Raw genomic sequence first — 27,946 nt, 5'->3', positions numbered from 1 at the left:
ACTGCAACCTTTGACCTTGGCATTTGTAACATAAGCTTCCTTCAGTGGCCCTATCTCAGTCCCAAACACACAGAGATAAATCTGAAAACAGAGACCAGGAGGAGGAGGGGGTGCCAGAGATGAAGTACATCCAAAAACTCTGCAGGGTTCATGTGAGATTTTGATTTTGTTTGTTGAGGAAAAAGAAGAGACAGCAAGTGTTGTATTTTTACCATGTGGTTATTTATCATTCTCATCGGTGCTGTTCACTGTTTTGGGCAGTATTTTACTATCTATTTAAAGCACAAAATCTACAACTGAAGTAACAAATGCAATTCCAGTACTGTAACATTATTGAAAAGTTTTTTTTTCCATGTTAAGTGGGCGGTGATCACAGTGGCAGCCCGCGGCAGCAGCAGACTTGTCGACACTCTCCTCAGGATAGGTCAAGGTTGCAGCTAATGAGATAGTGTAGCCGAAAAGGAGAAATAAGAGCGGGAAGATGGAGTGGAGATGGTGGAGGAGGAGAGCCACTGGAGATTTATGATCAGATGTACCTCTCTCTGTCTTTCCCTATGGGGGTTTCAGTAAAGTAAACAGGGGTTGTGATTAGAAACCAGAAACCTCAACCTGCTCTTTCTCCATATTTTACCGGCTCCCTGCACGTCACTGCTGCTGGAGTCCATCTGCTGGCTTGGGGCACACGTGACGTGGGAATACTGGGTTTCAGACATAAACACACACAGAGATAAACACACACTGGCCCACAAATCAGATATGGGGGCCCTGGACACGGCTGTTCAATTGCAGTAATAGCTCAGGTTGTCAGCGCAGGCCTCCAGGGGTCTGTAACCCTCACTGCTTCCTTAGTCTTTAACTAAGCGCCCGTGGTTCACTCAGTACAAGACGTCAGCTACAAGCTTGGGTGACCAGGAGGCTGTCTATCCACTTGTTGCCTTCACCATCCTTCAAACACTTTGCAAGTTTTCTCTCAGCTTTCAGATATTAATCATCACTCTTGTGTCTTTTTTGTGCAGTGTAGAGAAATCAGCAGCACGACCCAGGGACCAGTCTGTTCTCTCCAGTCAGAGGCTTTTGAATGCCTTTGTGACATTAACATCACATCAACATCAAAAGCCCACAAAAATACTATTACAACTTTCCTATTGTAGACGAGGATGCACAGCAGAAATCAACTATTTTTGACTTCAGAAAACACAGCTGCAGCTCTTACTGCTGTTATCTAATTGCTGCTGTTTGCATCTTAGTGTAAGCTAACATAAGCACTCTCTTTGTTCCAGTGGCCCCACAAATGTTTCCCATTGTTCAGCTCCCACAACTCCCCAAATGGCTGACACTACACTTTTCAGGAAAAGGCTTAGAAGAAGCCTACTGGACAGTAAATTCAAAATGGTGTTAATTGTAATGTCATATGTTTTTAGTGGTTTCGTAGAACACAGTCTGAATGTATTGTGTCTAATTCAAATGGTGGAGACCACATGTTCTTTTGTTCTACAGACAAGAGAGGGCCACTTCAACTCAGCCTCCCAGAATCCTTCACCTTCACCAACTCTGTAAGGACAAAGGAGCAACCAGCAACCTCCTCAGAGACAAAGAAACCACACAGCCAGACACGCCTATACTCTACCAGGAAGCAACGCAAGCCTGCAGTATAGCACACTGGAAAGGACCTCCTTTTACTATGGGCTGGATAATTTTGACTGTGCCTAACCTAACCTAGCATAGCATAGCATAGCACAGCACAGCTATGATGTCTGTTGTTGGTTAGCAGCACCATTAAGTTGATGCCAGTATATACACACCAGTATATACACACCAGTGGCGACTGCTGGTCTTATAATGAGGGGAAGCTCATTTTCGGCCTACATCATAAAATGTGTCCGTTTATTTATATGTAAATTCGCAGAGTGACAGAAGAGAGTCGCCAAACACAACGCTAGTCGTTTTTAACAAAGACAAAGTCGCTGAGGATCAGTAACGTCTCCAGATCAACTCCGAACAACGGAATTAAAAACTTGAAAAATGCTCCGGTGGATGCTTATACTTCAAGATCGCTGATCCGGGCCAGCCCACTGTCCCATAGACCCCCAGAGACGCTGAGTGTCCGATGGGCGGGACAAAGCTCAGCATTTATCTAATGACCGTCTAGTTTCGCTGCAGTGGAACAACCCACTCTATGCTTCCCCGTTGAAGTCAGTAGACACTCGGCATCTACACTGTGTAAAGCTCTGTGGCGCTGCGGGGATGAATGAGAAGGAAGTCGTGTCGGTTACCTGTGATAAGTAGCTGATTCTGAACAACAGATGAACGTGTTCTAGCGCATATTTAGTCAATGAAATGTACACATAACAGCACATATTTGACCACTTATTTTGTTGACATTTTAGGGGAAGCTGAGCTTCCCTTGCAGTCTTAGCAATCGCCACTGATACACACATACCTGTAGCACATCCCAGTACTTGATCTTACATGTAGCTAACCCCCTTTTTAACCTGGCACCCTTTAACCTACATGAATTGCTCTTAACAAAGAAACATTCTCTCTCTCTCTATCCCACATGGCATGCAGTACCTGTCTTCCTTGCTTAGACCATGTGGTCCAGCCATTTGTCTGCCAATTTTATCCAATATGAATATAAAAATATGCATATTGGATAATAACTTGAAATCTTAATATTTTGTTCATTTCTGATCATTTCTGCCAATAATTGATAACCTACCAATGCTCAACAATAATGCCCTGCCAGATGAACTAAGCAACTACTACTACTAATACAGACTGGGTAATAAATTGGATGCTATTTAAATGATTATATTTATAACTATCACTATCACAAGTATTACTTTTTATCCCCAAATTGGTTGCGCTAATCCACAGTCTATCCTCTGGCTGGGAATCACTGATGTACGGTGCAATGGTCTCATTAACCTCCATTCTGCACACAAGCAATTTTTGCTATCTAGATGAAATTATTGTATTTTACAGCAACTTTCATTTGTGCTGTTCATGTAGAACCTCAGTGACATTAAATCGAAGGGGTGGGCCACCTGATCAGTCCTGATCAAAAACAATTCAAACATATGAAAAGTGATGGAAGAGCTATAATTAATAAATTGTATTGTTTTGAGCTGCAATGCAAAGTAACATAGAGCCAGTCCTGTAAGGTATTGTACTGTCCCTGACAGTGTGAGCTCAGCAGTGCAGTGCAGGAAAAGGGAAACAAAGGAAATCAGCTGGTATCCACAAGCTGAGGAGAAGTTCACAGTACTGACAACGGATGTTGTTTCTCTGTATGTTGTCGAAAATCAGACTGACCTTAACCCTGAAGGAAGCTGGAGATTTAGTATGTGAAGTGAGAAACAGAGTCCAGAGACCCAGCACACACAGAGAGAGTGTGAGTCAATGAGAGTTCTGGCTGTGCAGGAGTGTTGTGCTGGATCTCAGCCCAGTGGTTCAGTGCCTGGCTCAGAGGGCCCCGGGCACACAGATCTCTGTTGGCTGTCAAACCAGAGCGACAGAGTGTCCATTGTGAAGAAAGCAGCCAAAGTACAATGGCTGCATTCTGCTTGCTGGCCTTTCACACTCCTGTTTCCAAACACACCCTCACACAGTGAACCATTTGGTACATTTCACCAAATGAGTTTACAGTACCATTAAATACAAACACCAAGCTTCAGAGGTCAGTAGCTGCTTTTTGGCTTGTTGTGGTACAATTCACTATCAGCCATTGAAAACCCCCACCACCATTATTCAGTCACTTCAGTAGGCTATGTTACACAAACTACCACCACACAATTACCAAAGTGTGTCTCAAAGGTTTTGATGAACTTTAAGTGGCCACTGTAGCCACAAGACTATTAGGATAATTATAAACACAGTATAACAGTAGCATAAAAATATATTCATACAGTCATGGTCGGATTAATCTCCTGAGTGGCTGCAGTGCAAAGATTTGTTATTTGGCCCCTATTGACCCCCACTACGTAGCACCCAGAAACTAACTGGTAATCTAGAGCTGAAAAGATGGTTGGTTAATATTACTTACCATACCAATTACAATACCATGATGAACGATGGAAACTTTGACTACGTAACTGTTAGCATGGTTACGACCACTGTTAATCAAACCCTAACCTTGCAGTTCTGGAGTCAGTACCATGCACTACCCACTGAGGTTCTTAATTTTCTGCAGTCTGTTGTTCCACTCGCTCTCCTCCCCCACTCTATATTTCCATTCCTTCTCTCTCTGCCCTCGCTTCAGGCTGTTGACACTGGTTGAGCAACACTTGTGCTGTTGAATCTATTACACTAAATTCTCACAAGCTTGTCAGAGAACAAAGCCGCAGCTGATGGGAACAACATATGTACACTGGAGTAATTATTTATTTACAGAGCCTGCTACAGACTGAAATTCTGTGTGGAACATTGCCAGGGATCCAAATATTGGCTGTTCCCGTGGACTCGAGGTAAATAAACAGGCAAAAAGGAAGAAAAATTGCTGCCAAGGAAAGGACATCCTTTATTCTTGTCATGTTTATCTCTGTGTAGCACCTGTGAGTGAGACATGGATGTGTGTACATTTTCATTGTGATCATTAATCATTAATAATGCATGCACAAGCATTGGTGTGTGCACGTGTGCGTTCACAAGTTCATGCACACTCCTGCAGCTGTGTCCATCGACGCAGCTGTGTTAATGGACACAGCAAATAGTGATGTCACTTCACCACAGAAACACTGGACAGAACTTTCCAAACTCGGCTTGTAACAGGAAACTAGATCATTTCTATAAATCCACAAAATTCTAGAAAACTGTAGTATAGACCTGAAAAACAACTCTTCAACTCTTTATACGTGGTCTGGGTAGACACACCTTGTAGAGCATCACTTTGCAGCCTGCTTAAGACATTGAGATTCTCTGGTAAGTTCAGCAAACAAGTAAAGCCAAACATCCTCAACTTTTACGAGCACTCAGCTCGAAGATGCTGATGAAATACCATTGCTGAAGAAGTTGAAATCACAGTTCAAAACAGAAGAGCCATCACTTCCTCTTCAAATAAAATTTCAGCTGCTTTAACCACATCAACTGACACTTCAATTGCTTTCGGTGGCTACTGATCAGCTGTCATTCCACTGCATTCATACTTATCTTCAACTTTCCATACTAATCTTTCGACAGGACACTTCAAACTGTCAGACTTCAGGTCTTCATCTCTGAACAACAACAGAAACCTGCAGTGATAATCCAATTATTCAGCAGAAACACATGAAGCGATACCTCAGGTTGAGAGCACTCTCTTCTTTGGCACCTCTTTCAAATAATATTTCTTCCCCTAGTCTATGAGGGGCACTGCTTTTTCATGATGGGAACCCATCAGTCTTCATACAGTAGGTGATTTATATGTCAATAGCACCTTTGCTATTTTTCAGCAATGACCTATAACAAAATTAACCTACAGCCAATTTCATCAGATACCCACAAATAAGAAACTTCTGTTAAACAACATTTCAATGGATCACATGGATCTTCATCCATTTCTCGCTCTATGACAGACTGTGTGTGTGAACTCTCCCTCCATGGGCACCATTAAACAAATATGGGAACATCTGAAGACATTTCTGTATGTGTCTTGTGTTTATTAAATATTTTGTTTAGTTTCTGTACACCTAGTTTGCATATTGGTTTTGTTACTGTATACCCTTCACTGCGCTCTTGTGAGTTCTATATGTTCAATGTTCTGTTTTATATTTCAGGACTTTGAAAATGCACTGTTCACATACTGTCTTTTTGTTTACTCATTTGAACTAATACCACTTTCTTAAAAGATTTCCACTTCACCTTCAGCTTATGTAAAATGTCCATTTTAACTTGTGTTTCAGCTTCGTTCAGTGTCTGCATTTGAACCATCAGAACTTTCACTATTTCAACTATTTCAAGTGGTTTCAGAGCTAAATTTCAGCAGAGCAGACACAAACTTTCCTCAGTAAATTCAGTCTTGTGTAGTGTTTTATAAACAATTGCCAAGACCCATCTTGCTTTTATGACAGGATCAACCGAGGCTTTATGAGATGAGACTTTCTTCCAGGATGCAAAACTACATATCAGATATGTACAGACACTGATGTGTTTCAGAGTTTCCAGCCTGAGCTCTGAATGTCAGTAGTTTTAAAACTGGGTTTGTAGAAAGCACATTTTCCTTTAATGATCCGAACAGTAACAAAGGGAGAGGCTTCACTGAAGTACGATCTGCTGGATGTGCTGAAGCATCCCAGAAGATTCAAACTTGTTCCCTTACAAATGAATAACACTGAGGCCAATTTAGTCACTTCCCACTTTAAACACACAAATGGAAGAAATTCCACCTTAGAAGAGTCACAATGATAAAATGATAAAATGTGTGTTCTTAGAACGACATGTACCCTCGGCAGGGTTGTTTACACTTCTTGTTTGCTAAGGATTATGGGTACGATGTTATGAGAGCATCTGACTGACTGGTGGGAGGGCGAGCCTCCCCAGGTGCATGATTTGTGTGCGTGTGTGTGTTCATGTGTGTGGGCGGAAGAGAGTGCTGCCGCCCACGTGGAAGTTGATGCTGCTGTCAGTAGGCAGCCGTCTATTTCTAGTGGCTGCGTGGTGGGCAGGAACGCGTGAGGATCTCTCTGCTTTCTCTCTCTTAATTTCTTGTTCTTTATGAAAGTGTGAAAGCAGTGGTTTAAATCCAAAGTGTTCTTCATAGTTAGAAAGCAAATGAACATGGTTACATAACCATCAAATGTACTTTTGCATACAATAAACACAATGTTTAGCTGCGAGCACACACCAGTATACAGATGATCAAGACAAGTGGTAGTCTTTATCTAACACATGCTATTTTTGCAGCTAACAGAAATTTAAGACTATATTTTCCATAATCTCTGTGGCTTCCTGCCATAAAAACAATGTTAATTCATGGACCTCATCCCTCGCTGACACTGGCATCTTTGGCTTACTTTAACTCTAGCAATGTATTGAGCTGTAAACCAATCCATCAGATTTCCCATTGCAGGTATAGGGTTTCAGAAGGGGGGAGAGGACAATGAAGATGTTTTTTAAAAAAGGTTATAGTACTCTTTTATCCCTGAATTGTGTCTTCTGCTCTACAGCCTGTATGTTGGCTGAGAAGCAAAGCCCAGAGCAAATAAAACTGCACTGAACACTGGCTGCTGCTCCTTAAACAGACTGAGCTGTATGTATTATCATATCTCACTGATGGACATTGTGCAATATAATATATATTCATGTATTATGTTGTATATCATTGCATCAAATATATTCATCATGTTCCTTGACTGGACCATGTAGTATCACATACTGATCTATTGTGTAGCACTGCATCATATCATAGTGTTACATCATGTAATGTCAACTGTCATGCTGTATCCCTGCAATAAGCTGCCTACAAGGTAGTGAGGTCTTCCAGTACCCTTGAAAAGTGTGTGTGTGTGTGTGTGTGTGTGTGTGTGTGTGTGTGTGTGTGTGTGTGTGTGTGTGTGTGTGTGTTTTCTGTGCTGTTTTATCAGCTGTGTCCTTCCATAAATTCTTCTACTTGCAGTAACTCAACCATCAGTCATAGCCATGCTGGACGTCCTCAAGACTCACACACTTGCATGCTTCCAGTGAAAGATACAAATCTGCTCCTGTGGTAAGACAAAACACCACATTTTCCCCATTCATTTTCTCTGGGAGATGGAGCAAGGCAGCATAGAGGAAACAGAGGGAAGACGGAAAGAGGAATTATTTAACCTTTCTGGGTTACCCTTTCATTTCATTTTCAGTGGGTTGTGACATTATACTAACAATTACTGATACCAAATTTAATTCAAGATCGTAAATCCTACTTTATGCGAATGACAAGTTTCATTTTCTCTAAAGAAGGGCTTCTACAATCCCTGGACTTTCACTAACCCTGACCCTGACTGTCAACCTCACGACACAAACTCCCTTTCTAAAAAGTATCTAGGTTAAACATAATAATAATAATAATAACCGTGATATATAATGTCATATAGCTGGGAATCAAATAGAAAAGCTCTCACCACACTTGAAGTTTACATAAATCTTTAGTGGAAACTCAACTGAGCAATAAATTCAAATCTATATCCACTTTACAGTAATTAATGGGTTTCACATTAAAACTACTGACTGAGAAACAACAAATGGTTTCCTAAAAATATTGGAACCTCATCTGGTCTCTCAAAGGAAGTCTTGTAAAAACAAGCCACTTAAAGAGCACCAGAAAACACATTTCAGGGCTACTTGATAGCCACTTCCAGTCTATCACAAAGTGTACTGTATGCATCTGCAGTGAGATGCATGGCTCCAGTCTCTCACACATAGTTATCAGAACAAAGATGTGACTGTGAACCCACATACAGAGGTCTGTAGAATTACTCTTAAGGTGCAATGTAAAGCTCATACTTTGCTCACGCTTGAGTGGTAAGAAACCACTATTCTTTAGTACTTAACATTCAGAAAGATCTGGACCCACATGAAAAGTAGTGACTGTGTTCCATAACGTTACCAAGCCCCTAGTCTCCCCTGTCGACATCACAAACCTGAGTTTGAGGAGAGAGGAGAGTGTCACTTATAAAATTTGACTCAAATACATCACTGGCTGGAATGGAACGACAAATCCAAACACAGAGTGCAATAACATGCAGCGGATACCAAAATACCTGATAAGAAACCTAAAAAAGGCTGCGACACTGTCCAGACTGAATGACCATAGCCTGACAGATGGACCTCACTCTCCAGACAAGCTGAACTTTCTAAACCCAAACAACATGCAAAGACATTCTTTCCAACATTTGGAAAAATATACACTGTAATTTCAATGTCTGGACAACAAGGAGAAATGACTCTTCAATCTGGGCTCTTAAATATGTTACTGCCTGCCACAAAAAAAAATAAAAATGACAGCCAGCAAGAAATATCATTAAGTCAATCAAGCAAATAAACCTTCTTTTACTTTTCTGTAGATAAAATTACACCCGCATAGCTGAATCTTTTGTGTTCCAAATTTTTGCCAGTTTCTTTTTTACTTTTGTTTTTAAATCTTTATCTTAACATCTTTACAGTGCAGCCACAGTGCTTTGGAAACACATCAAGCATCACCAACTAAACCTATTGAATTTAACCGAGAGAGAGTGTGAGAGCGACCAGGGAGGAACAACAGAAAAAGAGAACCAGGGTGGAACAGAGTCCACTGTTTCCTCCCCATCACCCAGTAGGAGTAGTGACCTAAAAATAAACCTGCAAGGACACCATATGCTCTTCTCCTCCTCAGTCTCTCCTCCTCTTCCCTCCCTTGTACACTACCAGCTCTAACATCTCTCATTTTCTCTTCTCTCTTTTTCCATTCTTCTATTTTCTCTTTTCTCTATTTTCACCCCAACTTGACAGAGGTGGCTCCAGCTAACAATGTGTGCACTGTCCACTGCTAAGAAATTAGATATTGATCTCCTTACACTGTCCACTGGTAAAAATGCCCAAAATGACAGTGGCTTTGAATGTACAGTCAAGTTACAAGATTGGACGTCAATGATAAACAGCTCTGCCGATCGACGCCAAGGAGCAGAGCTTTCTCCTACGACCATCAGTCAATCAGCTGATCAATGTGGAGCCCGTCCTGACATCCCCTCCCTCAGCCAATCATGACTCTGTTATTGAGTGCCCCATCCACCAAGCTCCCAGCCCCCATTATCTAATCCCGATCGCTGGAAACAGAAATTCTTGGCGTATTTTTCCTTCTGGTGATGGCGTGTTTTTCTAACCTCTTTGGTTCATTCTGAGGGCAAAGGTGAGGAAAATAATAAAGCCCTGGAATCTCTCATTTCCTGTGTGTGTGGACTAGCTTGCATGCTGTGTTATGTTACATAGTCACTGTTTTTACATTCACTGTAACTACTGGAGCCCGGAGGTCCTTGAAGGCATACCAGGCCTTATAAGTCACCCTCGGGTGAGACAGGGTGTTTGTGTACAGTCATGGTATGCAGTGGTCGGTTATTTTTTTTTCTGTAAAATCCAATCAGCCTTAGTGTGTGTGAAAGTCAAAATGGAACCCGTCTTATCTATTCCTGTGCATTGCTTTGATTTTTCACAAAGAAAACCACAGCGGCCCACAAAGATGACCTTGTGATGAAGCACCGTTGAATGTTTGCTTGTTCACCTTTTTTGTTGTGCAGAAATGGAAAACTGTTGAACAAAAGAATGTCTTTTGCTAATGTGCTCCTTTTCAGAGGTGGTTGTCGCACACTGAAAAGACAATCTAAATCATCTCCATCTCCAGCTTTTTTCTTTCCCATCCTGTGTTCACACTGAGGATAGAGTGTGAATCCTTTCCTCTGTCCTCCAGCACTGTCTCTGCATCCGCATTTTACCTATCTATCCCTCACAGCTATTCGTCAATCCATGTGTGAAGCCGAGCAGTCGAGGAATGTAGGACAGCTGTAGGAGCTACAAAACCACTTCTCTCTGCTTTGCCCTCAGGGATGCTGCACTTTCAATGGGAATATTGGGCTGATCACCCATGCCCTCATACTCCTTCCCTGTTGTTTCTCACTATGATTCACATGGCTAAAATAACCCTAACAGTTATCATTGTGCAATACTTAAGACAATAATATGTGATTTCTCATAACAAGATAAGATAAAATGAGATAGACTGAGAGATGTGGCTGAACTATTAGATCCAAGGACAGACCATGTCAGTCAGTGTGTGTCTTTTCAATATTCCACTTTGTCCTCCTTTAGGCAGCTCAAAGGCAGTGAGACAAAAACGAACTACACATAATTATTTCCGCTCTACTTGTATGTAAATCTCAAATACCTGTGCTACTGTTAGATCAAATGAAAACATCGAACTGAGGATTGTCAAAAGACTAATGGAGGCTCTTATATTGACTGGGATTTTCATCCTCATCACTTGGCCACAATGATAATGTGTACAGTCAAATTACTGGTTTGATGAAGGCTTTGAGGCAGAAAGTGAAAAAAGATTAGAAGTTATTTCAAAGCAGCCACCAGATGAACGCTAAAATCAAAATATGCAACAGCTTGAGAAACTGGTTTACTTGTTTACATCAACATTTTGCTGAATAAATTCCTCAGATGAGAGGCCTCTTTCATGATGTTAGCATAGTTATGCCTTTTTCAAGTGTGTTTGACTTTGCAGACATCAAACCACTTTCTCTTGTACATGACAAAAACATCCACACACATGTAGAAAGCCGCTGCTGTGTAACATATATCCAAGTCTATCTTAAAATGCCATTAGATAATCCTAATAAGAACCTCATTCTGCTACGTGTGCTAAAATTCCCATTGAATGTAACTGAGTAATCCCCTGTCCTCAAATGTCTGAGCTGTGGTGTGAGAGAACGTGCGGACAAAACGGTGTGAGTGCGTGTGTATTTGAACGTGTGTGAGACAGAGAGTGAGTGAATGTGTGAGTATTTCAACACGTGTATACAAGTGTTCCATGCAGTCAGAGATTAATCCTCCAGTGTGCATCAGTGACGTCGCACACCAAAACAAAAACAATAACATCTATGGTGTGATGCTGGCAGCGGTCACCGTGACAACTGATCCTTCTCGACAACAGTGTAGGGGGATTAGGTATGACAGACACGGCCAGCTTACCGGACAGGAGGTCATCTCCTGTGTGTGTGTTTGTGTGTGTGTGTGTGTGCAGTGTAACTTTTAAACACAATAAAAGGAGGGAGAGGACACAAAAAGAATGAGGGATGAAAAATGAAAGAAAAGCCAGACACAGACATTGTGCAGTTCTGGGGCTAAAAAGACATAATTCCAAGCTTTTGACGGATCCATGGACACAGAGACGACATGAATGATAGATCGATTACAAATTCTTAAAACAATTTTCACTTGAAATATATGATATCATCTATGTCTTGTGGCAGATATTTTGAGACAAGATTAGATTCAAATGAACATCTTTGTACATGTTTTTGTTAGAATGTCCTGGTTTTCATCTTTTTCAAGATGTAGCTGAAACCTGGAGCTTCATCTCCCTGCTTACATCAGTCTAACAGATCACCCTACTGGTACAACCCATAGAAGCTGAGATGGTGAGACATGATGACCCATCTGTGCCACAGTATCCTGGTTTCTCCTGGAGCATTACAGGTAGTATATCCAGATTTCTCAAAACAAGGACAAAACCTTATCCAGGTTTCTGAAACTGTACGTAAAACATGTGCAAACACACTCTAAGAACCTCATCGTGACTAAGCCACATGTAAACGCACTCAGTATTACTGACAAAGCACCTATCTGACGTCTTTTCAACAAATATGAGAGATGTTCTATTATTCTCATGCTCAGTCTGTGTCAGCCCAGCTCAGCTGCAGAGCAGCCGCCCAACACTACACTGCTGTTTCAGCCTACACTAGTTAATTGGAGTTAATGTCTTTGTTCATCGTCTGTGAAGTGAAAACATCAGATTTCCACACAGTCAGAGAAATGTGCATACTTCTCATAGTTCAAAAAAAAAAAACCCTCTTTCCTGATTGGCTGCTGACAGCTGGAGACTCAGTCAAACTGGACAGCAGGAGAGGAGGTTGCACCAGTGTCTGGTTCAAAGTACTTTAGCTGACTTCATTGACAGTCAGCACTGGAGCAGCTCACAGAGTCGCACTGCCCTCCCTTACCAACGCCCGGCTCTACTTCCATCAGTTAGTTTTGTGTTTGTTTTTTGTTTTTTGTTTGTTTGTTTTGTTTTGTTTGTGGTTGGTTATTTTGAGACGGTGTGTGTAATTTTTAAAGCCTGTAACTCTTTTGCTCTGTGTACAATGACACAGCATAAAGTGCAGTGATTTGACTGACAAAATGTGAGTCGACGCAGGATCTTCTCCACTGATGCTAAATCTGTGGCCAATCAAATACGAACAAGAGCTAATTATGTCTGCTGTGATAACCTTTCAGCATTCCACAGCAGTCCACATCACAAAATATCCCACCTGGACTGTTAATGCCTCCTACCCGGTGAGAAAAGCAAAACAAAACTAAAAACAGGCCCAACTACCTCAGCATCTCCTCATAAACTTCTACCTCAGCAGCACCAAGAGCACACACACACACACACACACACACACACACACACACACAAGCTGTAGAGCAGAAAACTGCAGAGACCTGCACACAAAGCGTGACCAAGACACAACTATGTAATCTGGACATTCTCTACACTAACTGTATGATAAAGAGGCCAAAAGCATCATCAAAGACTTGGTAGACCCTGGACACCCCCTGTTTGTCCCTCTATGTTCTGCTGAAGCTACACAACAATAAAAACACACAAACTGAACAGCTTCTTTCTAAGAGCTACAACTGCACCAACCCCCACCAGACCTCTGCACCCAGCAGACTGAAGAATAATAAGTGTGTGTGTCAGCATTTTTTGCTCACTACACCTCCTTAACTTGAACTCTTTATTTTCTTTTGTAATAGTGTAGTATTTTGAAACAATGTTAGGTTTAATTTTGATTTTATGTTGTAAACCTGTGCTGTGTTTTGGTGTCTGATTAACCTTCAGACTCATGGATCTGTTGTTCAAGTGGACTTCCTGGACCAGAATTTATTGTCTCACCAGTACCTTTATTTGTCAGCAGACAGTAGAGAGACAGACAGGAAGTGAGGGGAAAGGGAGCAGGGTGTGAGCAGCTGGACTCACATTGAGTTTAAATAATAATAACTTAAAAGCTCAGCTATCAAGAAGTTGGTCCCTGCTGTTTTTAAATGCAGAGCTGTTTTGGTCTGAAAGCCTACCAACGCTTTACAACCTGCTCTCCATTATAAGTTCAGGTAATAAATGGTGTTTTATTAAAAATCTGACACTGGCCAGTCAGTGACATCCCCCTCCACCCCCAATATTTATAGTAGTCTGATAATACAGTCAGTATCATTTATCAGACATTTCTTTACCACAAAATATTTGTTTTGTTATTTTATGTGTTTATATATAAAATGAATAGTGGTCATAATACTGTATTTGGATGTTTATTATTCTCAAGTACTGTTATCAGTCGAGTTTCAGCTTAAATGTGTTCAGTAAAAGAAAGAAAGCATCGCTGACTCAGGTCAGAGGATCAATATCACACCACAACAGAATTGTGGTTCAACCGCCACACTGGTTACAGCTGTGCACACTGACACAGGACTATGTTTAATTATTAGTAGTATTATTAGTAATACTTACTGTACTATTATCTTACAGGTTTTTAGTTGTAGCTCTCCAAAACCCACACACTGCCTCAGAGGTTCTGTTGTCAAGCCAAGACAAAAACAGTCTGGCAGGAAGACACAGCACCTGATATCTGTAGTAGGTTTTGGCTTAAGGGTTGTGAAACTTCATGATATTTAATATCTCAGCGCAAAGTCCTGACTATAGGCAGCGTCAAGCTGTACCTGCCATCAGAAATTCATCTCAAAGTAACACTAGTCATCATGCAGGAAGAAGAGCACCCCCTGCCACGGCAAGGAGGCAGGATTCAGCCAGTGCATGTTCATATTTGGCAGGGAAGCCAGCTGGAGAGTGTGTAACAGAACTGCCTGCATTATGAGATGTTTTCACAGCGGTGTGGGACACAGTAGGGCTGTATTAATACTGCATGGAGGGGAAAAGAGAGAGAGAGAGAGAGTGTGTGTGTGTGTGTGTGTGTGTGTGTGTGTGTGTGTGTGTGTGTGTGTGAAAATGCGCATCTTCACCTGCACACATGCACATGTGTGCGTTAAAGCGTGTTTATAGCGTGGGTGAATGAAGCAGTGGATCATTAGTTTACCTGAGGTTACTGTTATATGTTGTATTATTAAGGCTGCAGGAGTGATTGTTGTCAGTCTGATCAAACAGTCTTAAATAAAGTTGTTCACAACATATTATCTAAGCCTGCTAAAGCCCTTGTGCTCCTACTTAAAATTCAGTCTTCCACAGCAACTTCCTCACTTCTATTTCCGACACAGAGCTCAGCAGCTCCCACTCATCTCCTCTGCTCTCCTCTCTCCACTTTCCTCTTCAAATGTTTTCTAGCTATGCAGTTCTCTCAGTCTTTCTCTCCATCTGTCTCTCTTGTGAGCTCTTGAACCTCCAATATTTGTCTAGAGATACTCTGCCATTCTCTCTTATCCTCTCTCTCTCTCTCTGTTACCTCTTTTGTGCTAGTAACTCGTCATTTTCCTCTCATTTATGCTCTTATTTCTTAGGAGTGTCTCCTCGTCTCTGTCATTGTTCTGACTCATGAGTCCTGTTGAGTTGTCTGTGTGAACCACAGGGCAGACTAGCCCCTTACATTTAATGAGCAATTCAAGGAGAGAGCTGAAAACATCCACCTTTTACAGTATGACAGATATTTTCTCCTGCGGCATCAAAAGTCCAGTCAAGGAAATGAACCACGCATCCATTCAACTTTGACTGTCTTAAATTAACTTCAACTGTATTAAGTATGTTTTATGTTTACAGTCTTTTTGTTCATCCTCCATCTTTTCCTTTCTCTCCCTCTCCATCTACTCTTTTACAAAGCCCTTTCATCAACACAGTGAAGATGCGCAGGGTTCAGAGGTCAACCTGGGAGCTTAGTCGACTCGCTGCCGCTGATTCACACACACACACACACACAGATCTGTTGAGCCTCACTACAACACTAAAACTCTGTCATCCATCTCACGTGTCTGATGCAGCAGATACGCTCCTGTTTTAATCAGTCAATCAGTGTTTTAATCAGGGCACCTTAACTCCTCTTATGTGGCACTGAAGCTGCTGCTCTGCTGATCACTCGGCACTTTCCGTGCAGACACAGTGTTATATCACAGTACACCAGAGCATCAAAATCTGTGGTTCAGTGGGTGTAAATATAATGTTTACTGTAAATGTGGAAAACCTTTATCATAATACAATATCTAGTCTCAGGATATAAATGATTCTTTAACTGAACCACTAATCTGAGGGGAAATATAGATAGTATATATAGTATAGTATATATATTTTACATATTTTACATACGTATACCAACGAATATCCCGACATTTCCCACAATGCTGGAGAAATCCATGACCAGTGGAAACTGTCCACTAAGTATCACTATGCACCACTATGCATTGATAATGTTGGAATTGTTCCCAGTGACGAGTGGTGCAACAAATGTCTATGAGATGACACCTGTGCTATTTGCTAATGAAGACCACATCAAAAAAAGCTGATGAGTGGATGTTTCAGTGATTATCTTGTCACAAATAATATTAAAGTGTCTAAGGACAGACGGTGTTGTAGCTGTACAAGTTCTAAGGAAAATTCATGATTTTAGGCAAAGTAAATAAAACATAAAAAAATTTAGATCATACTGTATCACAGCTATTTACTTTGCTGGAGGTTAATTACAGGAAAAGCATTAAATGTGTGGTATAAAATATAGTGCTGTAGATCTCCAGGGAGTGATAGGTAATGACATTACAGACTTTAAAACAAGCTAGAAAGACAAATAATCTTTAATCTCTAACTACTTCAACATGAGTCACACTCACATGGCATATGCCTCTCACTGAAACATGTTCTTCAGCCATCAGTGCTTTGCCACAGCCGCAGCTACACCCCTCACCCCATACTCAAATTTCATAGCCACACTTACATCCACCTGTAGGCTCTGAAGTCGGCTTTGTACTTTGTTACTGCTTGTTGTATAGCATTGAAAATCCCCTCCCCTGCACCATTCCATCGTGAGATAGCTGGGTCTGCATCTGGCAAGTTCTTTAACTTTCCATACCGATGATCTGACATCACAGCCATTGGCCTCAGTGATTGGTCAGATCGGGTCTGTCTTTTTTGTAAATTAATTAATGCAATTCGGGTTCAGGTTGGGGTAACCTCTAGTCAGGCCTTGGTTCCAAATATCAATACTGTATATATTCTGCATCTATATATATATGTAGATACATAGATAGATACTTTATTTATCCCCTAGGGGAAACTTATGTGTGTATATATATATATATAAAGTCCAGGTGAGTTGTCTGACCTCTGTTTATGACCTTCGTCTATGAACATCGCCAACAGCATCCTGTGTCATAAAAACACAAGTCAGTTCCTACCGTCATGGTTGGGGTTTCCCAGCGTCCATGGCTCATCTGAGTCAAAGTGTGTGTCACCTCCGATTCCTGGCCCTGGGAAGTACGCGTGAGCCAGGAAGCCACCCTCGCCATCAAAGGGCGAGCTGTCACCATGGAAACCTGAAGCAAAGATGATGGTGATGTCCACGTCTTTCTTGGTCCTCTCCAACTCACTGTAGGGCACAGCCTCAAAGCGCAGTGGCGTCACGTTTTGCCAAACGTCAAAGGCTCGTCGAATGGCATCATGGGTCTCCTCAGCACCCACCTTGGGCGTCACGTTCTTTATACTGAAGGGACATGAGATGAAGAAAAGTTAGAATGGGAAAACACAAAGGTCTCTGTCCAACACAACCAGATCATCACGCCTCAGTAAGCTTCTCCTTCAACTGTCAGGATGAGAACATCTGTTGTAAATTGGTCTGAGAAGACACTTGGGTTCTGCAAGCGTTTGATATAAAAAAAACACACCTCAGAGTAGCTTTTTCTTTCTTTTCTGTCCAAAGAAAGAACAGAGTCTAATCAGGCAGAATAAACAGCTCCAGCTCCTCTGAAGCTACAGATATGGTGGCACAGAAAACAACACACTCAGTTTATAACTGTTACCAACACAACAGCTGAGAAAGGAGGAAACTGCTGGATGTCAATCTCTGAGATCACACCGCTAGAAAAAAAAAAAAAACTGTCACTATCACTGTTTTCTCCACATGCTGCCATTTCACGCTCATCCTGCTCACCAACAGAGAGCTAAATGGAGCGATTTGCCAGAGGAAACAGCTGACTCCTCTCCTGCCGGCTTCAACTGGCTGCAGGTGTGGCAAGGAATTTGCCTCTGGAATTTATTTTCTAATTAAGGATTATCAACAGCCCAGTGCCTGCCGAGAGCCCCACTCTAGGAAAAGTCTCTCCACTTTATTTGCTCCAAAAATATCTCAGTTCCACTCTGTCACGTTCTCTCCTGGGACAGATGGATAGGTGTAGTTTACATCATCCATTCACAAGACTCATACTGTGTAATTGTGCTGGTAGCTCAGACTCTGACCTAGGTGGAGAGTTGGTTGGCTGATGTTCAGTTGATAAGAGCAGTAAATAAAGTACAAAACAGCACAGAGCCAATTTCTGATTTTCCCTCTTCTCTCTCAGATGTTTGAAGTTGATTTAAGAATTCCCTTTTTTCCTCTATTCTTTGTTACTTTTTTCATGTTAGTTCTTAACAGTTTCTCTGTCATTTTCCATAAAAGGAATAAATATCATCAGAGCATCATGTCTTTGAGTACTGCTCCTGGGTAGGCTTCTGCAAGGCACATTTATATAATGCATGTGAGCTCAGATTAATTTCTGAATCAGTGAGAACGGAAGCTATGAAATATAAATAAAGTGCAGTGTTTATTGAAGATGTTCTGATTGCTGATACCAAATCACAAACTGCTCCTCTTCCTCTATTTTCTCGTCCACGACTGACTTCCTGACAGCTGAATAAAGATGTGTTTACTTTAATTACACTCACAACTTTTGGCAAAACTTTCATTTAAAGCTAATGTTTTTGTGTTTTGGCAGAGCTGAGCCCTGCAGACACACACAGGTCTCATAAAGATATAGAATTTGTGTAATTTTAAAATACAAACCCAAAGAAATGTATGTGAATGAAGAAACAGGGTTAGCAGCAGGGATGGTGGAGTCACCAGCACCGCAGAGGTAAAAGACAGAAAGTCTGCACACTTCCTGAAATCAAATTTGATGCTTTTTGAAACCTCCACAGCAGAATGAACTGGAGCTGTGTGATATGTATTTAATCTATCATCATATCAATAGGGACATCTTTACAGCACATGCACGTGTAGTAATTTGCTCCAGTATTAATGTAAGAATGTTTTAATTGTTAGCAAACCTTCTCACATGACAAATATTGAGTGTGGTGGGTAAAACAGTTGCTAATTCTACATTACACTGGTGCAGATGAGCATAAATGATCCCAAATTAAACTTTGCATAATTTTTACATTTTGCGGACAAAGCTACAGTAATTCCCACTGCCTGTGCGCGTGTGATGACATTAACAACTAACCAGAACTCTTTATCAGAGAACAAGGGTTTCACAGCAGTGAATCAATTAGTCATAACCTATGGTGGCTCAAGCTGATAGCAACAACAACCATGTTATGCCAGCTAATTTTTTAAATTTTATGATCAGATTTGTTGTGAAAAACAATGTGTGTGTCCTCAACTGTCCAACAAGAAGCATGAGCAGTAAATGCTAACATCTCAAGATGAGCACCGGCAAACCCTCAGACACAATCCTGAACATCAACTGAAGCAGTGTTGTGTGAATGCAATGGTTGTCTTTGTTGTCTTTCCTCAGATTAAAATGGAGAAGGGTCTCCTTGAGTACATGTCCTTGTCCTGCTCTGTCTGAACGGCCTTAGCCACAACTGTGGCCACTCCATTCGACTCTATTACCAAACTCACTGTGTGTGTGTCCTGTTTTATAGGTGAGACGGATAAAGAGAGAAAAACACATGCAGGGAGAAGACAAGAAAAGAAAGGATCCAACCTGCTCTGAGGCCATATCAAATATTAAACTCCATGCTGCGAGGTGATAATGATTCCGGATGCAATTCATGTGCTATAATAGTACCTGCATGCAGGGAGAACAGTAGGCATGCCAAAGCTAATTAGTGCCTCCCTACAGCAAGTACTGCATGTGGCTACATGGAAACTAGCACACGCCTGGGGAGACTACATTTGTTATACTTTCAAAATGCCAGTGTTGTTTTCCTAAGATTATTTTTTGGGCTTTAGAGTTTGAAGAAGAAAGAAGGAAGTTTTAGAGGAGACGTGAGGACATGATAAGGACTCCAGCCTGGATTCAAACCCACAACACTACAGTTTTACAGCTGTACCTCACCCAAAGAGTCACCAGGAGGAAAAATACATACAAACGAGCCATGTGTACCTGCTTACTTCAACTTCAACTCAAAAGAATAGTCAGCAGAAATATGCTTATTCACTCTCTCAGCAGCCAGATTTCTGACTAGTTAAATACTTTTAAAAAACAAGAACATTCAAAGATTCAACAACAAACCAACTCACGGGTCCAGCTTTGACGCGCTGTCCTCACTGTCCGTCCGCGTGCATAAGCTGGATCTTGGTTCTACCTCCAAATAAAGTGGCTTAGATAATCAAACTAAATGGTAGGTTTGTTTACAGCCTGTTTGTTGTAGTTTCCTTGCTATAGTGGAGTCCCCATTCACAGACACGACAAAGTTATGATAACCAATGGCCAAAAATATGAGATCAAACTTATAATAAACCAAGTTATCCTTTACGGAAATCTGCATCTTATGTTAATGAAGACGAAGTTTCCCAAAAGCAGTAAAGATACTGGTGCAGTAATGATTTATCAATATTTCCCAGCTCATTTCCTGGAAACTTTCCTCATAATTTACAAAATTATAGCTGGTATTTGTCTGTTAATTTACAAGGATATTTCCAAGAGAGGCCAATTTGGTACTAATTTGTAATTATAAGGGAAATGAAGAAAGAGTTAGTTGCTACAGTTATTGGGAGTGTGCTGGTTATATTCAGAATGTTAAGGGAAAAAAAGGGAAAAATGCTTCATAAACAGATGCCAGTATCCATCAGAGTTTCCTAGAAAGTCAAACAAATTCTTAATATGGATTCTTCATGACTTTAAGCTGCAGTTAATGACAGACAACGAGCAGGTACTTAATAACTGTAGCAACTAACACTTATAATTATTATTATAATTATTACCAAACTGCGTCAGTTCTTGGAACTATCGCAGTAATTTACAGATAAATTCCAGCCAGTTTTTAGGAAACCATGAGGAAAGTTTCAAGGAAATTAGCTGGAACATCAGGACCTGTAAAATAAAGTGTTACCAAGATGTGCTCCATTCTCTAACTACCTCCACTGCACTGATCTGAGATAAAAGGAGCAGCTGCAGGCACATCTGACTGCTGACTGGAGGCCAGGCACACGTCCATGTACAACACACACACACACACACAAAACGCACACACACGCACACACACACACACACACACACACACACACACACACACACACAGAGTGAGAATGCTCCTATCCTATTACATAACCCTAATCTGTCAAAGAGCACCCTCTGCCCTCCACTGGGGTTTCCTCCTCTCAGCTCATCTCTTTCTCAGCAGCTGCTTCTCATCCAACACTCCTCATTTCCACCCATCTACTCCTCCTCTCTTGATCACACTTGCTCATTTCCCTCTTTTCTTCAAATCTGTGCCGGCACAGATGAACCAAGTACTGACGAAACTACTTCCACCCAATCCCAGCGTCATATTTTAAAAAGAAAAATTCACAAGCATGGACATGGACAGTTCTGCCATCAGTGATATACAGTCCTACTTCATCTGTAGGTCACTGATCCACTAGATTATATTCAGCATGTAATACTGCTTATACATTTATCCTCAAGGCAGAGCAGAAATAAAAAAAAACAGGGCCACTTCTTGAGGATTATCCTGTGGAACATGGAGCTGGGGGCAGGCGACAGTATAGTCTGTATAAAATATTACAGAAACTGGGCTATAGGCCCCAATAAATCATCTGAGAAATATTATATAACCTAAGCATGTTGTCCTATACATTATTACTCATGGAGCTGCATGTCAGAAAATTTGAATTATGAAACTGATGATGCGGTGCATCTATGGCTCTTACATGTACACTCTTCTCGCATTTGTGCTGGTTTTTCTACAGTCTGAGATTTAAAGAACATGGTCTGTGCTGTGTGTAAAGGTTACAGGTTAAAGAGAAGCTGAACTTTGGCTGAACCATTGATTTTGCAATTTTCTGTCCATTATATAAGATCAAATATTGACTGTTCAGTAGTTGCTCTCTTCCTCCACAGGTGGGAAATGTGGAAATGTTCAAACAGGCTACAGAGAGGAAGTATACAGTCAATATTTCTGCCAAAATGTTACAGTTTTAAATAGCCTGTCACATCAACGGGAGATGAGGCAAGAGTTTTAAAAAAGGCAAATGTGGAGGACAAGAAAGGCGCAAGAACTGCCTGAAAAGAAGTAGCAGACCTTTTTTCTGTCTCTGCAAAGAATGTGGATCTTAATGAAAAGGTCAATGACACTGGTTAAGTCCTGAAGCCATGTTTGTGTGTACAGGCCTCTCTGTGTGTGTGTGTGTGCGTGCGTGCGTGCGTGCGTGCCTGCGTGTGTGTGTGTGGATATCAGTTGTTTCTTTGTGGCTGGTGGCCTACACTGGGTGAATCTGATGGGCAGCGATCGTTTGTGCATCTGGAATCTTCTGTGAATGTGGGGGTGGTTATAGGGATCGGAGCAAAGTTGGATTTTTCTGATATGCTAATTTAAAAAACTTGACAATACAAATCTTGATAAACTGAATCCACCCACCTGTATGTGATATGTTTGTGCTGCCACTTCTGCCCTGTGAGGGCATACCGCCGTTTCCTCACACTGAATTTGGACGCACCCCCTATCTGGTCAGGAACCCCACATCTGGGTTTCTTCATCCACCTACAGGAGAGTGGAGAGGGGACCACCGATCAGCACTGACGGTATCAGTATCCATCATACTAAAGGTATCATCACAGTACATTTTTATAGAGGGATATAAGCTAATGACATGATGAACAGCGGCAAACTGTAATGATGAAACACAGTCATTCATTTAAAGTTATCTGTATATTTGTATGTAGAAGACATGGATAATATACAAAACACTTACATGATAATACATGAATTCACTAAACACAAAAAATGTGATTTCTCATATTTCCCACACAGTACACAGGTATACTGACAAATTCATATATACAAAAGACACCTCACCTTATTGTGTTATCGCTACATCAACAAAGAGAAGCAGAGGGGAAACAAACAGGCAGACAGTTAGCTTTTCACACTCACTCAGTTTCAGCCCAGTAGTTGGACAGATGTTAGTCTGCTTTCACATCACCAGCCACCACACTACCATGTTACAGTTCAGTGACCAATTTAAGCTCAGTGCTATTTGTAGCAGGGATGGTATTTCAATATTGGGGACAAATGTCAGTTAACACTGTGATAGTGATCTGCAGGTAACAAGACATCTTGGTAAACAGGGTAAAACCTGGATTCCATTTGGCTTAAAAACATTAATATCATCAGGTTTTTATCACCTCATAATTAGATGTATAATCTTCTCATGTTCAGGTGGTTTCATCCTTCTCTATATCCCTTTCAGATGGAGTCAAGAGAAAGCAGACCTTGTCCCTGCTCTACTTTCTCCTCCACTGAGTATCAGTACTTTGGCATTTTGCAGCCTTTGTTCTTACAGCAGAGGTGTACTCTGGATAAAAGGCCCCTTTGATCAAATTAAAAACGCCCCACTTAAGCCATGTCAGGGTAACTTTGTGTCTGCGTAAAGAAAGCTAAACATGGGCCGAGTGAAAGTCTCAGACACCATTTTTTCTCCATTTTCACAGATCTAAATAATAAAATGCAATGAATAACTATAACAATATTAGCTCTTCTTTTACCACTGCTTCTCAGTTTACTGTTTTTCATTCCTCATGTAAAGCATGTATCTGTGCCTTAGTGACTTCAATTTTCATCTTGTAGTCTTTATCAGATGATGGAAACCAAGCATTGATAAAAGCAACAGTATATGTGGTGCCTAAATCAGCCTATTTGGCTGACATTTTGGTATTTCAATAATTCATCTTATGAAAAAGTCACTTGTTTGAAAGTCTATCAACTAAATTCCCAAAGTTACATGCACAAAACATTTGTTAATTTATCCACACTAATGACTGACATGCAAGCCAACACAAGAAATGAATATTTAAACTGAGATATATGTGCATTCAACTAGATTAATTGAATCTGGTTCAGATTTGATAAATTCACCCATTATTTTCTTACTGTTTGAAGAAACGCATCATGAGGTGAACACAGCTCATACAGTAGCATCTTTAAAGGTGTGACTCACTCTATAGTGTTGCTGTCCAGAGTCCCTGTGACATTGAGGCCGTAGCGGCGCTGCATGGCAGCGATAGCGGACTGCATGACTCGGGCAGAACGCAGCACTGACATTCTGGGGTCTGCAGCAGGGAGGTAGCCATACCTCTGGAGCCATGCCTACAAACAGAAACATGAAGACAGAGAGAAAACACTTAGATGTTAGAGCACTTTGTTTCCAGCTCAGAGGACGATGACACAAAAGTTCAACATTGTGGAAAAGAGTTAGATCAGAAGACCAAAAACACTTTCATGTCTTTACAATTAATATTAAATATATTGTCTAGCTATGGTAAGGTAACAAAATCTGATTATCAGCATCTTAAGATGTAAGAACATCTGATAGAGCCGACACGACGGAGGAGTAACTGGTTTTCCCAGTCTGACTTCACATGTCACTTTCTCCTTAAAGGATCATGAATGTTACTGAACAAAGACACTCAGGACTCTCCTGGATCATGTAAACACCTTGTATGTTTATGTTGTGGCCTCCACCCATGGGCCTTGTTTGCCTGGGAGGAGGTGGCAAAGGTGTGACTCAGAGTGGGAGTGAATCTAAAACTCTTTGTTGTTACAGTTGTTAACTAAACGCGTCTCCGCAGCTACTGAACTTTGTCAAAACTGATGCTGAATTTAACAGTGAATTGATTTAACCTGCAGATTCTGTATTCACTGTTCTCAACAACAAAATCTTCAGCTCTCGCCGCTGTCAGCGGCTCACATAACAAAGAAATTTAAGCCCTGTGATTGGATAGTTCTTGCCTTAATACACCTTGGGAATCATAGTTAATTTCTCCCTTTAAGGTTTGTTTTGTCCACAAGCTTGTAGCTTTGACTTTCTATCAAAGGAGCAGATATATTGTACTGCAGTTGTTAATCCTTTGAATTGATAATTGAAGCAGGAGAGTTTCATGTTGGTCCAGACTCTTGAGTCACCAACATTGTCTATGGGAAGCAGGAGTGTCTGGAATAACTCCTCATATTTCACAGCTGTTAACAGCCTCCATTGATTGCATTGTTTGAATAAGCACCTTTTATTTTTTATAACTCATCTTGAGTTGCTCTTATAAAAATGTTTTTAATGCTGCTCTCTTTTCATGTTTTTTATGATTTTATGTCACAAATATTGTGCCCTGTGTATAACGTGCCTTTTGTTGTTTTTAATGTGACCTGCATCCTGATCTATGGAGTATGATATTTCGCTTCCATGTATCATGAAATGAATATTATGGTAGTGACAAATAAATCTGATTCTGATTCTGATTCACAGTGACGACAAAACACCAAGAAACAGTGGAGCACATAACAGTAAAACCACAACTTTTTTCATTTTCATTTTTTATTGGTTTATGTACTAATTTAAGAAACAAGATTTGACATGCTAATACGTGATTAATATGTCAAACATTTGGACATAGCTAAGTTAGCTGTTATGCTAAGTTACACTATTAAGCTACTGGCTGCAACTTCTTATTTAGCATACAGACATGAGAGGTATCGGTTTTATCTAAATCTGAGCAAAAAAAAAAAAAAAAGGCAAAGAAGCAAAATCAAACTATTCCTTTGAATGTGAGGTGGAAAAGCAGTGAACAGTTTGATTTACTGGACCAGATTTTAAAAATGTGTATGGGACAATGTTTTTCTTTCAACACCTGCCACTTAAGTTCCTCACAGCAAGGTACTTACCCACACCTGGTCTGGTGAGCGGCTCAGAGCCCATAGTACCAGAGTGTGAGGTCGCAGGTCACCAGATGTGAATTTATAGTTTTGTATTTTTGCATGAGGAGAAGATACACTCAGCAAAATTTCCCTGAGTAAATGAGGGTAAACTACTTTCTGTTCTATACACCATTTAAAAGTCATCAAGAAACAACTTCATATGAGTGCCAAAGAGACATACAGAAAAAGTAACACACTGAAAGACACTTTTTCCCCCAGACATTTGTGTAAGGAAAAGGGCATGAGCAGAAAGAGAGAAATCTCTATAGCACTGCACAGAGCAGAATGTCATCTGTTATCATGTCATTTGGCTTGTCAGTGAAAAGGCTTTAGTGTAATGGAGCTTTCAGAGTCTGTATAAAATCCTGCCAGGAGGAATCACAGCTCAGGTCTTTGGACCAGGCAGAAGAGGGATCGGCCGGGCTTTCCCACACGAGAGGCTTTAAGGATTTGGATAGTCCCAGCCTGTCTGTATCCTCTCAGTCTTTATCATAAAAATGGTAAACACATTCACCAACTGCTGAATTTAGCAACTCAAAGCTAACCATTAAAAACCACAAAGAGAGCAAAATTGTACTGTTTCAAGTGTAGAGGAAAGACACGAAAACATCGGCCTACAATCTCAAAGAGCCAATGAACTCCGAGCCGTAAGCCTGCATGTCTGCCTCAGACCTTATCATTCGAGCTGCTTTAGTCATGATGGAGGCCTGCTGTTCAGGTTCGCACATGCACACTGATAGTGAAATTCACTGAACATGGAGGGAATCATGGTGTGAGAGTGAGCAGAGAGAACACAATGAAAGGTAAACCATTACCCAGTGCTTGAACAAATGTGAGTTTACATCTTCTGCTACAGTGAGTGAGCCTCGCGTTCAGCTCAAAGCAGGAACAATCAGATCTACAGAGAACCTGCTGGACAATCTTTTTCATAAAAAAAAGAGGCCTGGTGCAGCTGTATGAGATGGCAACCTTCACTACTTTTAGTTGTGGGAGTGATACTCAGATAACATTCAAGTGGAGGAAGTTTAAGAATAATGTTTCACTCCTGGCAGTGTCTACATGTAGTAGAGGGAAGCACAGGCCCCTGAACACTGTACTGAGTGTGCAGTGGCCAGTGAGTGCCAGAACCCAGCACTCAGGGCTGAACAAGAGTAAATAATAAAATACACTCTCATTGTTTATTTATGTATTATTATTTAGACATTTTAATTGATAAGAAAACTAAATGGGATTCAAAACAACTGCGATACTATATGTAATGTGGGGACATTTTGAGTGAATATGATGGTAAAAGAAGAATCATTCAGTTCATTCCCTGAACTGTAACGTCACTTGTAAGACCAGAAAAAAAGACTGCTACTTTTAAAGAAATAGCTTAACACTAACAAAAGCTTGATGTCATGCATGTCCAATAAATATTTTCCTAGAAAGCAAGTGGAAAAGACTGATGCAAGTTATGGTACCTGGAGACTGTTGAACTGGTACATTTACTGTCAAACAGTTCTTCAATCAGAGCACAGCAAGGCAACTCAACATACAGAAATCGAATTGTCTACAGGCAAGCAAACTATTCAGCCTAGACTGAGAAGTTTCTCAATAGTATTTCAAAATTAATAATTAATGACATAGTATTTACTTGGATTTCATTTAGTGAAACCATCAATGTCTGCTTACAAACTCAGCACAACTAACACAAACCAAATGTTATCTCAGAGCTTTGTCTCCGTTTTTCTGAGGAGAAAATGAAAACAGTTCTTTCAAGGAAACATCCTCATAAAGCATAAATAAATTGGAGACTCATAAAACAAAGTCTAACCAATATAAATCAATATTACAATAATGAAATGCTAGTGAAAGTGAAGTGAAAGATAAAAGTATTCAGGTTATTTGTATTTGACACTTTTCTTTATAAGTCCACAGTCATGCTGTTGTCATGATGAAAAAGAGGAACCTCTATAAGAACCAGACCATCTCTCTGCAGTTTACCTGTCCTGTGAGTGGCACAATGATGCTCTGTCAAAATGGAGTCAAAATGTTATG

At 40.8% G+C, this 27,946-nt stretch overlaps 1 protein-coding gene across 2 annotated transcripts in view; it reads right to left on the bottom strand.

Moving 5' to 3' along the window:
* mmp16a (matrix metallopeptidase 16a (membrane-inserted)) overlaps positions 1–27,946 on the bottom strand; it is an 80,301-nt gene that overhangs the window by 34,750 nt on the left and 17,605 nt on the right. The window contains exons 2-5 of one of the 2 annotated variants that reach the window (XM_023398034.2): positions 24,159–24,307; positions 23,018–23,032; positions 22,580–22,702; positions 17,137–17,441 (exon numbers count right to left, since the gene is read on the bottom strand). In XM_023398034.2, the coding sequence (XP_023253802.1) occupies positions 17,137–17,441; positions 22,580–22,702; positions 23,018–23,032; positions 24,159–24,307 (592 nt within the window). The remainder of the gene's footprint in view (positions 1–17,136; positions 17,442–22,579; positions 22,703–23,017; positions 23,033–24,158; positions 24,308–27,946) is intronic. The other variant, XM_023398035.2, reaches the window with a different exon arrangement.

This window comes from Seriola lalandi, unplaced genomic scaffold (assembly GCF_002814215.2).
Source record: "Seriola lalandi dorsalis isolate HSWRI2012SDOR001 ecotype SW California unplaced genomic scaffold, Sedor1 jcf7180002054972, whole genome shotgun sequence".
NCBI classification, from domain to species: Eukaryota; Metazoa; Chordata; class Actinopteri; order Carangiformes; family Carangidae; genus Seriola; species Seriola lalandi.
This window is presented reverse-complemented; position numbering and strand designations above follow the sequence as displayed.